At 37.1% G+C, this 15,403-nt stretch overlaps 1 protein-coding gene and 7 non-coding genes across 8 annotated transcripts; 7 read left to right on the top strand and 1 right to left on the bottom strand.

Moving 5' to 3' along the window:
- Positions 1-467: 467 nt before the first annotated feature.
- On the bottom strand, positions 468-7,325 carry LOC139978522 (acetylcholine receptor subunit alpha-like 2). Its single transcript, XM_071988812.1, has 7 exons — positions 7,165-7,325; positions 6,058-6,188; positions 5,181-5,225; positions 3,840-3,949; positions 2,845-3,056; positions 1,824-2,156; positions 468-1,310 (listed from the first exon to the last, which is right to left on the bottom strand). The coding sequence occupies exons 1-7, from the start codon at positions 7,223-7,225 to the stop codon at positions 739-741; spliced, it is 1,464 nt and encodes a 487-aa protein (XP_071844913.1). The 5' UTR covers positions 7,226-7,325; the 3' UTR covers positions 468-738.
- Positions 7,326-8,421: 1,096 nt separating this feature from the next.
- Positions 8,422-8,503, top strand: Trnal-uag (transfer RNA leucine (anticodon UAG)). The gene has a single exon. It is a non-coding gene; the product is annotated as a tRNA-Leu (tRNA).
- A 1,816-nt stretch (positions 8,504-10,319) lies between these two features.
- Positions 10,320-10,401, top strand: Trnal-uag (transfer RNA leucine (anticodon UAG)). The gene has a single exon. It is a non-coding gene; the product is annotated as a tRNA-Leu (tRNA).
- A 1,917-nt stretch (positions 10,402-12,318) lies between these two features.
- Positions 12,319-12,400, top strand: Trnal-aag (transfer RNA leucine (anticodon AAG)). The gene has a single exon. It is a non-coding gene; the product is annotated as a tRNA-Leu (tRNA).
- Positions 12,401-13,331: 931 nt separating this feature from the next.
- On the top strand, positions 13,332-13,413 carry Trnal-uag (transfer RNA leucine (anticodon UAG)). The gene has a single exon. It is a non-coding gene; the product is annotated as a tRNA-Leu (tRNA).
- A 285-nt stretch (positions 13,414-13,698) lies between these two features.
- On the top strand, positions 13,699-13,780 carry Trnal-uag (transfer RNA leucine (anticodon UAG)). Its single transcript has one exon. It is a non-coding gene; the product is annotated as a tRNA-Leu (tRNA).
- A 101-nt stretch (positions 13,781-13,881) lies between these two features.
- Positions 13,882-13,963, top strand: Trnal-uag (transfer RNA leucine (anticodon UAG)). Its single transcript has one exon. It is a non-coding gene; the product is annotated as a tRNA-Leu (tRNA).
- An 823-nt stretch (positions 13,964-14,786) lies between these two features.
- Positions 14,787-14,868, top strand: Trnal-aag (transfer RNA leucine (anticodon AAG)). Its single transcript has one exon. It is a non-coding gene; the product is annotated as a tRNA-Leu (tRNA).
- The last annotated feature ends 535 nt before the right edge of the window (positions 14,869-15,403 follow it).

Here is a 15,403-nt window from a genome sequence, read left to right on the forward strand (position 1 = left end):
AGTTTTAAACTCAGGGAATGTTTTCACTGTATTCAAGCTTTTTATCATGAAAGGAAAAAATGACAGAAAAGTGTTTTATTACTGGATGTTATTAATTATAACATTCTTCAAAATTTAAATACTCATCAACAACATATACACAAGAATATTACGCTAAATTTAAGTCCATAGGTCGAGCTAGCTGTCGTGTATTCATAAGGTTGGGGGTATGGTATGGTTCAGACCTTAGGGAAACTCTGGAGTCGGGAAACCGCTGGTTTAGGTATATTTATTCAATTACATTGTAAACAAGTAGTTGGAATATAATTACTATTATTTAGTTTTGTTATTAGTGAAAACTTTTATGTTACCAAGCTTTGTTCTAAGGGATTAGAATGGGTGTTGAGAGGGGGTGGGTTGGGGAATCTTGCTGTAGAAACGGTTCAATTGACAGCATTTCATACTTGATTCTAAATTAACGAACATGGGTTTACATTTTATTTATGCCCACCTTGCAGCAGGTCAAGTGAGTCACTGATAAACTAAGGACAATTTGCTTCTTCTTAACAAATAGTTAAACAAAAACTTTTACGAATGGCCTCTTCACTACAACTCCACCGGCAACACGATGACTTAAACTGGTACATACTGATTAACACGGACTCAGATTAACTAAGATACTAATCATGGTGACATGCATGTTAGTGATTGACGACTGTTTCTCGAAGTCGTTCGTAGTTCACCGATATTATATATTTTCTAGGCGACCATTAAGAATAGCACGATCACTGACGTCATCACCAAAGCTAGTGTAAACGCTATCAACAGAATTCTATCAAAGATGATACAGATATCGAGCCATTGTTGCTTCACACTATCGGATCTGTCAGTCTCTTGCGCATGCTCCATTAAACGACTCACACATCGTTCAATCTGCTTGACAGTGCCACCTATGGCGTCTGTTAGTCCAGAATCACTTTCGTAATCTGAATCTTCACCCTTTTGTGTTTCCTTGGCAACCGATTCTTGCAGCGCGAGTTTTTCCAACAAACTTTTACCTACAATACGATCGTCAATAGACCCGGGACCGTTTTCAGGATCAAACGGGTCCTGGATCGCGGCTAAGCCTTCGTCGATATCAGCATCGTCATAGTCACGGAAAGGATGTCGTCTGCCGTGCATAAAAAGTATGTCCGCCAATTTATCTAGCACCAACCATCGCAGCCATCTTGGGGGTGTCGTCTTGGGTTCTCGGTAATATAAACGCAAGACAATGACACTCATCGCTGTCTCCAGGCACATGATGACGATTATACATTCCAACAGTTGAGCTGCAATCAAGAGATGATAATAATGATGGTAATTATACAGGTCCACTTCAAGTACCATGATTGCCAATAAATAGGCCTAAGTTGTGGTCCTATAGACAATCAAATTAGGAATAGGAAGTAGGCATTCTGTCGACACGTTCGGTTAAGGTAGGAGAAAGGGAGGGTAATCTGGATTAGCTTCTTCGCCCTCCCCTCCCCTTCCCCCCCCCCCTAAAATGTCAAAACTGAATTATATACAAATGTGGTAAATTGTGGGATATCTTGCTCACGTGACAATTCAAAGCACTATTGTTTCTGTATATCGTTGATATTCTGTCGCACTTTAGTTTATGTCAACCATTGGTTCTTGGGTAATCACAACTGCTTCATTCCTTCCCATCCAGCCCGCTTACCAAAAAATAAACAAAACAAAAGTCACGACACTACGAATAAATTTTGGAAAAACATTTCTATATGCCAAGGCTCCATGGTTCAAGAATATAGAGCACAGAATGGCTTACAATGACAACTTACCTAGCAACGGGACGGAGTCCGCATTAGGGGGCAGCAGACTTGCTCCTAGCAAGAGAAAGAATACCAGAGCTAGAAGCACGGTGATATTTAGTCCTACTTTCTCTCCCGATTCCATCGGCATGTAGAAACTAAGTACAGACAACCACGACATCAGTATAGACGGTATCACCAAGTTGAACAAATAAAACAATTCTTTCCGTCTCAGTTCTAGAGTGAAGGTAATATCCGAGAAAGGAATCGGACAACAGCCGTATTTGACTAAATGTTCTTCGACCGGCATGGCGAGAAGTTTCCACTGACCGTTTGGAGTTAGCTGAGAGAAATCACCGCTTTCTGTGAAGGAAATGGCAGATAACATGTAAGAATTGTTCTATGGTACTCTTATAAGCTTCTGGAGTGTAAGCTGAGTGCATTGGCTACTGGGGTTGGTTGGATGAGGGCCGGGAGTCTTAAAATCTCTTTACAGCGTCTTGACTATACTAATATACGAAATGGATACATTTCGTAGATATACATAAGTAGATCCATGACATTATGTTACTTCTTGACGCTTATCTATGCACAATAAAGATAGACAGAGTCCATCCTGCACTGTTGTATGTGACAGTTATACAACTGCACCCAGAAAATTATGAAAGACAAAGAGCAACACATAACTACACACTAAATTATACAAGAATGTTTGGTCTGAACGTTATTAGATTTCGACAAAGACCAGCGAATATTTCAAGACGCTCATACAGTGGGTATACGGGTGGGGTGAACCACCGCCCCTTTTCAACCCTTCATAAATATAATAAGAAAAATAGTTATTTATGCAAACTTGTGTTAAGCCATCTTAATAAACCTGATTTATAGCCTGAATATGCCCCAGAATGCATCATTTCACGTCTGAATTTGCTTTGTTTTTTTTCTGCGGAGGAGCTAGAACCCCAAACGCATGTGTCGGCTTCAACAACCACAATACCACCGTACTTCATCCTTTATAACTTCCTGGATCCTCGCCTTAACTGATATTTACCTGATACTTGTCGCATGATCACCTCGTTACCGAGGTAAGCCCAGGGTCCAAACTTGAGAATACAGGTTTGCTCATCAAATGGGAACCTAGTGATGACGAGACTGCATGAAGACTTAAATATAGCAGGAGCCGGCCAGTAGACACCTCCAGTATAGTTGATGACGGCATTTGTCAGAAGGACTCCGGTACCGGGCTCTTTATCTACGTCAGCACTGTCAGGATAAAGAAAGGAATGACGTCACTTTAAAGATGACAGTATACACGATTTTAAGAAGATGGAGCGATTTTGCTAATCCTTGACAGAAATAATTATATATGGCCGCTTTTACCATGATGCAACATGAAATGGATCCAAATATACCTGCTATATGTTATGTTAGGTACTTATGTTATCTCAATTTCTATTGTTCCCCCTCCCCCCCCCCAAAAAAAAAAACCCCGCTAAATACCCATTTGGCCTCCCATGATGATAATTCAATAATGTAATTCATTAAGAATGTAAATTCACCTTCATTGATCAACTCATGGTAACCTCCACCTCCCCATTCTCACACCTTGTCTTTACACAAAGAGACACCTATATACCTGTAGGCCCAGTCATTGTAAATTTAACTGTAAGCCATTGTCCATGTTATTGACACGCCCATTTGACTTACTTTCAAAGCAAAACACTATAGCTGAGATACATGTTCATCCATAGAACGGAATGCTATTATTGTGAAGTTGTCATGACATGGTGTACTCCACTTTAAACAAAGGCCTTGGTGAAGGCTACCAAAGTGAATGATATATTCTAATAAGCCACGCCCATTTTGCCCTGCACCTGTGATGTAATATTTGTAGGAGATCAACATCATTCCAGCGGGCATGCTTACTCTTCTTGAGTTAGAGTTATCTGTTAGTTATTAATCTCAGGAGCCGTAATTATGTCAAATAAATATTACAAAAACAATAAAATAAATAGAATATCTACAAGCCACGCCCATTTGACCCACCTGTTATATAATACCGTATCTGGTATCCATATCCTCCTGGAGGAGATGGTCACTTCTGTTAAATTGTCATAATCTTCTGGATTCCATTTCAAGTAGTCATCATGCCACCACTAGAAATAAAACGAAATATGCGAAGAAATTATTAAATGTCAGCGGAACAGAATATATTAAACTATCTAGCGAAACAGGGTAAAGGAAGTGAGACATCGAACTCAAGTTTGGCCTATACATGCGCGATTGTGAAATGTAAATGGAGTCATTTCAACTGACATGTGTATGTGCTGAAGAGAGTTTAAGCAGGGACGTTGCTAGGGTCTTGTGATGGGGGGTAGGGCGGGAAATAGTAGAATCATAACATTCCAACTAGAATCATAATTTTCCAACTGGGTGGGTTCATAGGATATGACCGACTGATAGTAATCATCTTTACTGTAGTAAAGGTGGCCTATACTGTAGGTTACATTATATTGCATATATTAATTATCATGACTATACTTGCGAAATGAACACCGTGAACAGGTACAAAATCCGTCATTGAATTTCCAATTTCGGAATTTTCAGCAGCACAACGCGAGTAGGTTATCAATTCTTTGTACCCTGGTACGTAGTAATAATGCTTTGCAAGGTGCTAAATCGAACGCCAATTGGCCGTATTCAGGCAGCATTAAAGTTAGTTTGTAGTACTTTCAATTTTATTATGGGTTGTACAAGGAGTTAGAAACAAGATTTCGGTTAATTGTAAGTTCGAATTACGTCAAATCTTGTAATAAGGTAAGCCTGAACTTGGAAATATAGCCTCATATTATTAACTCAGAAATCAGAATTATCCTGTCAAGAGTGCGATCAGCTTAAATTATGTTAAGAGATATTGCATAGGTAAAATGTTCAAACTGTCATGCTTTTGATCGCCGATTTTCCAACTACTGAAGATTCCAGCCAATTATTGGGGGGGGGGGGGATAAGACACCCCCTTTAGCTACGTCCCTGAGTTTGGGTTGGGAATGGGGGCGATTGTCACAGCTAACAAATAACACACATGAGACACGGCTACATGACATTGCTATTGAAGTGGACATTTAGGACAGCAACGTTTTCGAAGATGTAAAAATATTATCCTGCCTTAAAAAATAATATCCTGCCTTAAAAATAATATCCTGCATTCATGAAATATCATGCACTGAGTATCAGGTCTGGAGCCGTGGAAATGTTAACCTATAATACAATGTTCTAACGACGGCAGTGTCTATCGATCAAACTTTATACATGTAGTTTGTTGTAGTTTATTTTTCATCTGATACGCTCGTTCAAATAATAGTAATTAGGCTAGAAAGATTCCCTTACCTGTTCTAACCAAACCGCTGTGGCTAGAATTTGATTTCTCTCGTCCTGTAAAAAAGAGAGGCACAGAAACAGATTGTGAGCGTCAATAAATCAATTATCACTATTGATTTGGGAATAATTTACGTCTTGCAATTAAAAGAAAAAGTTTTCTAATTTTTTTTTGTAGTCAACTTGTGTTTGCTTTTATACAGTTTACCTCGATTTATATATATTAAGACTAATTGTTCAATTTAAATATTCCAAATTCCTGATTTGTTTTTTTGAATTTATCTGTTTTGTCCCGAACCTTTCTGTGGATTTTATATTTCAAATGTGAGGTTCCTGTACTTGCATACGGTAATTACTTCACTCGGAACTCTACATCGATGAAGAACACACACAAGCTATAATCGTTTGAATAAAGTTGCATTTTGGTTGAAATGTTTACAATTACTTGACATTTGAAGACAGATTAAGATACTTGGAAGCACCATCTGTTACTTTAAACCCACCAAAATCTCAGCAGAAAACTATGACGTTATATAGTCAATATATATAGTTTGCAATATAATAATAAAGCATTGCCAAAAAACTGTGGGACACAAAAAAATGAGGTATTAGATTAACCTTTAAATTATTCAGCGAGGACCAATAAATTTAATGTAACCATGAATAAATTATTAATTAGATTGTGTCCTTAATTAATTTGTCTGGTTCACAGATAATTAATAATTGGCCAAAGATGCAACCCAATAAAACATCATATAAAGCATACTGTTTACTTTGGAAGCCGACCATTATATATAGGCACATTTGACCATTACAGACGACGAACTTATATTACCTAATTATATATTGTAGACACATAGATAAGTAAAGTCATGTTGACTACACTTACAATTTTCAGAATTCTTGATAGTTTCATATGATAGAATATTTCTACCAGTTGGCTCTCCATGGCAACCGGTCGAACATATCGACTGTACTGCGACAGGAGATCATCGATTAGCTTAGCTTCAACATCTGCCGCTAAAATCAGGAATATATTAAAAAAATAATTAAAGACAAAACAGTTAACGGTCATCAGTCAGATACCAAAATATGCTATAATTTATAATTTTAGGTTTACAGTCTTGTAAGGGCCAAGGCCCTCTCACACGACTTTACAACTTAACCCTGGTCATTGGTAACTTGTCACACCTACACACCAAAGTGTGCACAATTCAATCAATCTGTACTAGGGCACCATGCACCGTGCACCACAACCACGTGTCCCCCGGGGGACTTCCCATAGGGTGCAGCCACAAACCGGCGCAAACAACTATGCTAGCAAGTCTATTAATGGTCTCTAAATTAAACACGCACAAAATATTATAACACACTAAGATATTTAAATGGCTAAGTTAACAAAATTAAATGCTTTTGAAAATATTTAGCAGGGTACACTTTCAACACTGACTATATCCTTTAAATTAATTTAAACAAAAATACTTGAACATGATTAATCGGTCTAACCACGGAGTTTCTATATTTGATCCTGCTGATCCTGGGATCAACGAAGGCAGACTCGTATGGACTATATTTATATAGGACTTCTTTTTTCTTTTCTTTTTTGGGGTGGTATTTTGTTTCCAAGATTTGCACCAAAATACATTTAATGGGACGGAAATATATATTATGATATGACAGAAAATGCGCAATTCCAAAAGAAAGAAAAGAAATAAAAGAGATCAGGAATTAGAAGAAAAGTTATGATAAGTTAGCAAATTTGTGTGTGAAACGAATCTCTATGCATCCACAATGAAACCCAAATATTCCTATAGATTATTTATTTTACACTGAATAAACTATTTGCAAATTCGTTCCCCCACCGAATCCGATAACCCCTCCCTCACACGTCTCCGTCCATCCTTAATAACAAAAACCAAAAACACTCCTTTGCATAATTGACCGCTTAATACCGCTTATCGCCTATTATTAGAAATAAAATGTGTTTAAAACTTACCTTCTGTGGGCAAAGAAACTTGTAAGCAGAACAAAATGAATATTTTCAGCAAAAACCCCATCTCTAAACTCCGAAATGAGAAAAAGATGTTTGTACGTATATTGTCATCACTGGAGAAACTAAACTTCGTTCGCACACCAGACCAACAAGAAGCATCTCATACACGAGCAGGGTATTACGTAATCATGTTTTTTTGTGTAACTAATAGAAAACTGGTCAACAGATGGCAACCAGCTAATAGTCATCTCGTGAGTCGAAAATCAATGCAGGAATGAAAAAAGTTTTCATCGATCACCATTCCTAGCTATCTTCCTTCCTGTTTTAATATTATTATTAACGACGAATCTGAATTAGTATACCGCTATTTTTTTTTAACCGGATTGGTAATTCTTATAGTATGACTTTAGACAGAATTGTAGTATTGATATGTTATATCCCAAGAAGAAAGAAGAAGAACATTGAGTGCTTGTAACGTTTCTAGAACTATAGTCTGGTTTGGATATTCATCTTGACGCTAAATTTGTGAACTACCCCTGCAAAACTAAATTATTGATGACGTCGGCTCCTCAGATCAGGTCTTAATGATAACCAAGTTAATCTATTGTTTTATAAGTTCTAATAAACTCTGTCAGATCATGTTCTATTAACTATTAATGTATGTCGTCCAGTTACAGAGTTGTTGACAATTGACAATTCATTATCAAGGACGTTAAATATGAATCTAAGAGACTGACTTCGGTCAGCTTGAGGTTTTGATAAGCCAATAACAGAGGCTTCTTCGCGAGTTCCTGCTTGCAGGAGGATCTAAAATACATACATACATACGTTATATTAAAAATAGGGCACTGTTGGATGACGATCAACAACATTTATCTTTGAATAAAAAAATTACGTTACATTGTAAACATGTCATTTGAGGCCTTCAAGTTTATGTTTTCCAATCGAGGTTTGTGTTGTATTTGGGGAACTGACCTAATGGTTTTTGTATTATCTTATGTAATCCAGTCACTATAATTGATGAACCTCGGCGTTTAAAAGGTCATTTCTCAACAATGAAATGTATTATAGCAAAAACAAAAACCAGGAGTGATAACAGAGGCTTTGAGTGGTCTTCACATATCAAAAATAATTTTGTGCCTGAAGTCATGACTCAGGCCCGGTCATTTCGATGGCGTTGGTTCGAATCCCACTGTTGCCAGATGTAATAACTAAATGCTACGAATGCATAATAATAACTAACTTCTATTAATCCGTATAGGTAGCGTGGCCGAGTGGTCTAAGGCGCTGGTTTTAGGCACCAGTCATTTCGATGGCGTGGGTTCGAATCCCACCGCTGCCAGATGAAATTATTTTCTTTTAGATGCGACGTATGCACAATGTAATCAAGGTAAAAATTGGATCGTGGAGCAAGCGACAACATACTTTGCTTGGGAAAGTCCAACTTTATCAATATTTATTTTATAATTGTTTTATAATTGTTAATTATTCTCGCACAGTTTCTAGTCCTGGGAAAGATGTAACTACTAACTAGAAAATAAGTTCTGTTTCCAATTCTATGGGATGGTAAGCTGAGCTAGTAGCATGGAAGATTGTCACACTGAAGTATGACTATTGGTGATTGGGTTTAGACTGCTTTGAGCATAAGATGAGTGCCATATTTGCCCATGCTTCAATACTTGTGTAATGGTGATTCCAGTTCTGTTAAATATTAGTTTGCAAGTTACTATTTGTCCCTAAAACTTCGTACTTGTTATCTACATCTTTGGTGGAATTCAAGTCCTCACACAGTTCCGAGATGTCACTGTCGCACAGTAAGGGTCGTGACGTTGTTAGAAGTCGGTTCAAGTTAGATCCGTTGCTTACCTCCCCCTCCCCCCCCCCTAGGTTAATCCACTTAATCTTTAGTTTTCTTGTTTAGCCAGCAGACAGTTAGTACCTCAAGCGTGGAGATCTCGCTTCCAACACTAGATTGGGGGCTAATGAAATACGGCCTTTCTTTCAATTGTTTGTAATAAGCTTAAATAAAGCTTAAACTGGAGGGTAATACATAGAGCCATGTAAGGATGCCATTGGAGATGGACACTGCCTATTTTCTCTAAAGTCAGAATCGGTTCGTCATGTGTTTTGTTTAGTGTAAATCACTAAGGGAAGATCATACTGTGGGTATACGAAATGTTGCGTCATGATATCAAGTTTGCTTTTCTGGTTATATCCAAAATTTAAATAGGCACAATGTGTATATTTATAAATGTTTTCTAAAATGAAATCGTAAATAGACTGAAAGGAAAGGTGAAGCTGCGTTCTGTTATGCGCAGTTATGTGTCAATTTTGTGTGTTTTAGGCTAAGTAACAACGTTAAATTGCTTTTCTATTTGTTTCTATAACACGTAAATGTTATATATATATATATATATATATATATATATATTGTATCATTTAGTATATATTGTTTTGTACACTAAAATAGTTAATAATCTAGGAGTAACTAAAGTAAAGGTAGCACGATCGAGTGTTTTAAAGCACCAGTTATTGCGATGGCGTGAGTTCGAATCCCACCGCTTTCAGGAGTTAAATGTTTTCTTTTGGAATCTAAGAAGACATATACTTTAAAAACAAAAATAAGAGAAACATAATTTCATAGATGTTTCGTTTAATGGTTTCAGTATAGGTAGCGTGGCCGAGTCCAGTCAATGCGATGGCGTGTGTTCGAATCCCACCGTTGCCATGAGTATTTTCTTACTTTTAGATGCTAATGCCATATTTCAAGAAAATCACAGAAACATAATTTCATGGAGAAGATTTCGTTAATTTTTTCAAATATTCGAAATATTGCATTGTTCGTTTCCGTAAATTTCGAGACAAGAATGTGTCCACTGATGGCCAACAACATCATTAAGTGTAAATAATGTATTACAGTGTACAGGTGTGTATTATTTCGTGTAATGTTGTATGTTTATAATACTTCTGTGCATTGTGTTATGACGATAAAGGTATAATTCCTTCTTGTCACCTTCCAAATTATTAAAAAGATTAATTTGTGTATAATTAGGTTTTATTTTATTTACAGTTTTGTACAATGAAATTGACAATAAAATGAAAGCAAAAAATAGAAACATAATTTCATAGAAAAGGTTTCGTTAAGTGATTTCTGTATAGGTAGCGTGGCCGAGCGGTCTAAGGCGCTGGTTTTAGGCACCAGTCATTTCGATGGCGTGGGTTCGAATCCCACCGCTGCCAGGAGTACATTTTTAATTATAGAAACTATAAAACTTCAGGAAAATAACAGAAACATAATTTCATGTCGTATTATAATTTCATTATAGGTAAGGTGGCCGAGTGGTCTAAGGCGCTGGTTTATTTTGTTAATGGGTGAGCCAGTGGGCTCGCCTTCAAATAAAAACAAATAAATTTAAAAAGCGCTGGTTTAGGCGCCAGTAATTGCGATGGCGTGTGCTAGAATCCCACCGCTGCCAGATATTAATATGTGTGTTATGTTTGGGAAGCTACTAGAAGACTTATTTCAAGAAAATTATAGAAACATTGAATTGTTCGTTTCGAATTGATAGGAGACTTCCCGTCACACTGTAAATTGTGATGAAACAAATAAATATACAAATACAGATAGTTTCCGTAAATAACGAGTCACGAGTGTGTCCACTGAGGGCCGACTATACATAATTGTTTGTAAATAATGTATAATAGTGTACAGTTGCACAAACTAATTGAACTTATCTTAACAAGAAACTGTTTCGAGTTCAATAACCAATTCTATCTACAAAAGATCGGTTGCGCTATGGGTAGCCAAGCCTCTCCGGAAATCTGCGATATCGTCATGCATAGACTTGAAAACCAGATTTTACCGACAGATAATAAAATCTTAAAATGGCTCCGCTATAGAGATGACATTCTATTGCTCTACGACGGTACACATCAGGAACTTGAACAACTGGTAAACAGGTTGAATGAAATTCACCGCTTTTTAAAGTTTACGGTAGAAATATCACACACCGAGGTAACATACCTAGATTTGAAAATCTTCAAAGGTCCAAGGTTCGAAACCAATGGGTTATTAGACACCAAAGTCTACACCAAACCCACGGAAACCTTCCAATACCTCGACAGAAACTCTGCACACCCACTTGCCACTTTTAAAGGCTTCATTAAAGGGGAAGTAATACGCACGTCTCTGTAACAATGAGACTGATTTCTTACAGAAAAAGAACGCGTTCACAAAGAAACTGTTACTCCGTAACTATAAGAAAGAGGAAATTGCCTCAGCCACGAAAGGCATAAAATTTGAAAACCGTGGGCAATACCTCACTAACAAACCTAAACAAAAGGAACCACCACTGGTGTTCAAGCTTACCTATACACCCCATATCAAAACCACGCATTTGAAAAAAGCACTTTTGAAACATTGGCACTTAATCTCGCAACACGCGGAATTATCCAAACTGTTTCCAAAAGAACCGATTCTAGCCTACGAAAGGGCCCCAAATCTCAAAGATTTACTTGTTAACTCAATGTTTCGTACTAACGAAGAATCAGCTGACCCTCAAGGTTCACACGAAGCTCTTTTAGATGCTCTTATAGCTGTACTATGAGTCCATAAAAACTCGTGCACAGAAAGTAGATGCATTTTGAGAACGAGACGCCCAGGCCGAATATAAAATATTCAAAGGCTACTACTGATGAAGCTCCTCCTGTAAAGTTTGAGAGCAGAAACCGGTCTAGTTGGTCATAAGAACATACGCTAGTCTCTCCTACTATTAACAGTACACTCAATTCACCAAATAGGTGCAATTATGTTTCACCATGAGGAGCATGCTATAAGTTCATGTTCCTCGGGCCCTCCCTTAAAAATACTTCAGGTTCTTGGCGACTACGTTGCGTTAGATAGTGTAAAACCACCTACACCCCCCCCCTTTCATTTCACATCATATTATTTCGTGCAATGTTGTATCTTTATAATAGTTCTTTGCATTGTGCTATAAATGTGTATTTCCTTCTTTTTGCCATCCAAATCATCAATAAGATTGATTTGTGTAATTATTCATATTTTATTTACAGTCTGGTACAATGAAATTGACAATAAAATGAAAGAAAAAATAGAAACATAATAACATGGAGGTTTTGTTAAGTGATTTCTGTATAGGTAGCGTGGCCGAGCGGTCTAAGGCGCTGGTTTAAGGCACCAGTCATTTCGATGGCGTGGGTTCGAATCCCACCGCTGCCAGGAGTACATTTTTAATTTTAGAAGCTACAAAATTTCAAGAAAATAACAGAAACATAATTTTATGGAGAAGATTTCGAATTGTGATTTCAGTATAGGTTAGGTGGCAGAGTGTTCTAAAGCGCTGGCTTATTTTGTGAATGGGTGAGCCAGTGGGCTCACCTTCAAATCAAACAAGTTTTTAAAAAATCGCTGGTTTAGGCGCCAGACATTGCGATGGCGTGTGCTAGAATCCCACCGCAGCCAGATGTTAATGTGTGTGTTATGTTTGGGAAGCTACTAGAAGACTTATTTCAAGAAAATAATACAAACATTGAATTCTTCGTTTTCGAATTGATAGTTTCCGTAAATTTCGAGTCACGAGTGTGTCCACTGAGGGCCGACTATACATAATTAATTGTAAATAATGTATAACAGTGTACAGGTGTGTATTATTTCGTGTTATGTTGTATGATTATAAAAGTTCTGTGCATTGTGTTATAAATGTGTATTTCCTTCTTTTTGCCATCCAAATGATCAATGTGATTGATTTGTGTAATTATGCATATTTTATTTACAGCTTTGTACAATGAAATTGACAATGAAATGAAAGAAAAAATAAATACATAACATAATTGTTAAGCTATTGTATGCTTTATAGAAGACTTCCTTTCACATTGTAGTATATTTGCACGTGAAAAAAAACAAAATAAATCAAATCAAATCAAATCAAACTTCATGGGGTATGTTTCTTTAAGTGATTTCTGTATAGGTAGCGTGGCCGAGTGGTCTAAGTCGCTGGTTTAAGGCACCAGTCATTGCAATGGCGTGGGTTGGAATCTTACCGTTGCCAGATGTATTATTTTTTTCTTTTGGAATCAAAGAAGACATACTTTATAAACAAAAATAACATTAACATAATTTCATAGAGTTGTCGTATAATGATTTCAGTATAGGTAGCGTGGCCGAGTGGTCTAAGGCGCTGGTTTTAGGCACCAGTCATTTCGATGGCGTGGGTTCGAATCCCACCGTTGCCAGATGTAAATCTTTTCTGTGGGAATCTAAGATGACATATTTTATAAACAAACAATAGCAGTTACATAATTTCGTGGAGGTTTGGTTTAATGATTCCAGTGTAGGTAGCGTGGCCGAGTGGTCTAAGTCGCTGGTTTAAGGCACCAGTCATTGCAATGGCGTGGGTTGGAATCTTACCGTTGCCAGATGTATTATTTTTTTCTTTTGGAATCAAAGAAGACATACTTTATAAACAAAAATAACATTAACATAATTTCATAGAGTTTTCGTATAATGGTTTCAGTATAGGTAGCGTGGCCGAGTGGTCTAAGGCGCTGGTTTTAGGCACCAGTCATTTCGATGGCGTGGGTTCGAATCCCACCGTTGCCAGATGTAAATCTTTTCTGTGGGAATCTAAGATGACATATTTTATAAACAAACAATAGCAGTTACATAATTTCGTGGAGGTTTGGTTTAATGATTCCAGTGTAGGTAGCGTGGCCGAGTGGTCTAAGGCGCTGGTTTTAGGCACCAGTCATTTCGATGGCGTGGGTTCGAATCCCACCGCTGCCAGATGAAATTATTTTCTTTTAGATGCGACGTATGCACAATGTTATCAAGGTAACAAATGCCATTTGAAGCGTGGAGCAAGCGACATCATACTTTGATTGGGAAAGTCCAACTTTATCAATATTTGTTTATTTTAATTGTTTCATTATTTCTCGATATAACTTCTAACCTGAATAAATTTACTTGTAATCGTACATGTTATCCACATCTTTGGTGGAATTCAAGTCCTCACACAGTTCCGAGATGTAACTGTCGTACAGTAAGGATTGTGACATTGTTAGAAGTCTGTTCAAGTTCAATCTGTTGCTACCCCCCCCCCCCCCCTTGTTAATCCACTTAATCTTTGGCTATATTGTTTAGCCAGCAGACAGTTAGTACCACAAGCGTGGATATCTCGCTTCCAACACTAGACTAGACATTCGAGTTACGAATGTATCCACTGAGGGCCAACAACATCATTAAGTGTAAATAACGTATTACAGTGTACAGGTGTGTATTATGTCGTGTAATGTTGTATGTTTATAATAGCTCTGTGCATTGTATTATGACGATAAAGGTGTAATTCCTTATTGTCATCTTCCAAATTGTTAATAAGATTAATTTGTGTAATATGTACAATTTTATTTACAGTTTTTTTACAATGGAATTGACAATAAAATGAAAGGAAAACAAAATAGAAATATAATTTCATGGAAAAGGTTTCGTTAAGTGATTTCTGTATAAGGTATACCTTATTAACAGTTTATAGAATGAAATTGACAATAAAATGACAGAAAAAGAACAGAAACATAATTTCATGCAGGTTTTGTTAAGTGATTTCTGTATAGGTAGCGTGGCCGAGCGGTCTAAGGCGCTGGTTTAAGGCACCAGTCATTTCGATGGCGTGGGTTCGAATCCCACCGCTGCCAGGAGTACATTTTTAATTTTAGAAGCTACCAAATTTCAAGTAAATAACAGAAACATAATTTCATGGAGAAGATTTCGTATTGTGATTTCAATATAGGTAAGGTGGCTGAGTGTTCTAAGGCGCTGGTTTATTTTGTGAATGGGTGAGCCAGTGGGCTCGCCTTCAAATGATTTTTTTTTTAAACTGCTGGTTTAGGCGCCAGTCATTGCGATGGCGTGTGCTCGAATCCCACCACTGCCAGATGTTAATGTGTGTGTAATGTTTGGGAAGAAACTAGAAAACTTATTTCAAGAAAATAAAAGAAACATTGAATTGTTTGTTTCGAATTGATCGTTTCCGTAAAAATTCGAATCACGAGTGTGTCCACTGAGGGCCGACAACATAATAAATTTTAAATAATGTATTACAGTGTACTAGTGTTTATTATTTTGTGTAATGTTGTATGTTTATAATAGTTCTGTGCACTGTGTTATGACGATAAAGGTGTATTTCTTTCTATCAACCTTCCAAATTACCAATAAGATTAATTTGTGTAA

The sequence above is a fragment of the Apostichopus japonicus genome, chromosome 13, assembly GCF_037975245.1.
Source record: "Apostichopus japonicus isolate 1M-3 chromosome 13, ASM3797524v1, whole genome shotgun sequence".
NCBI lineage: Eukaryota > Metazoa > Echinodermata > Holothuroidea > Aspidochirotida > Stichopodidae > Apostichopus > Apostichopus japonicus.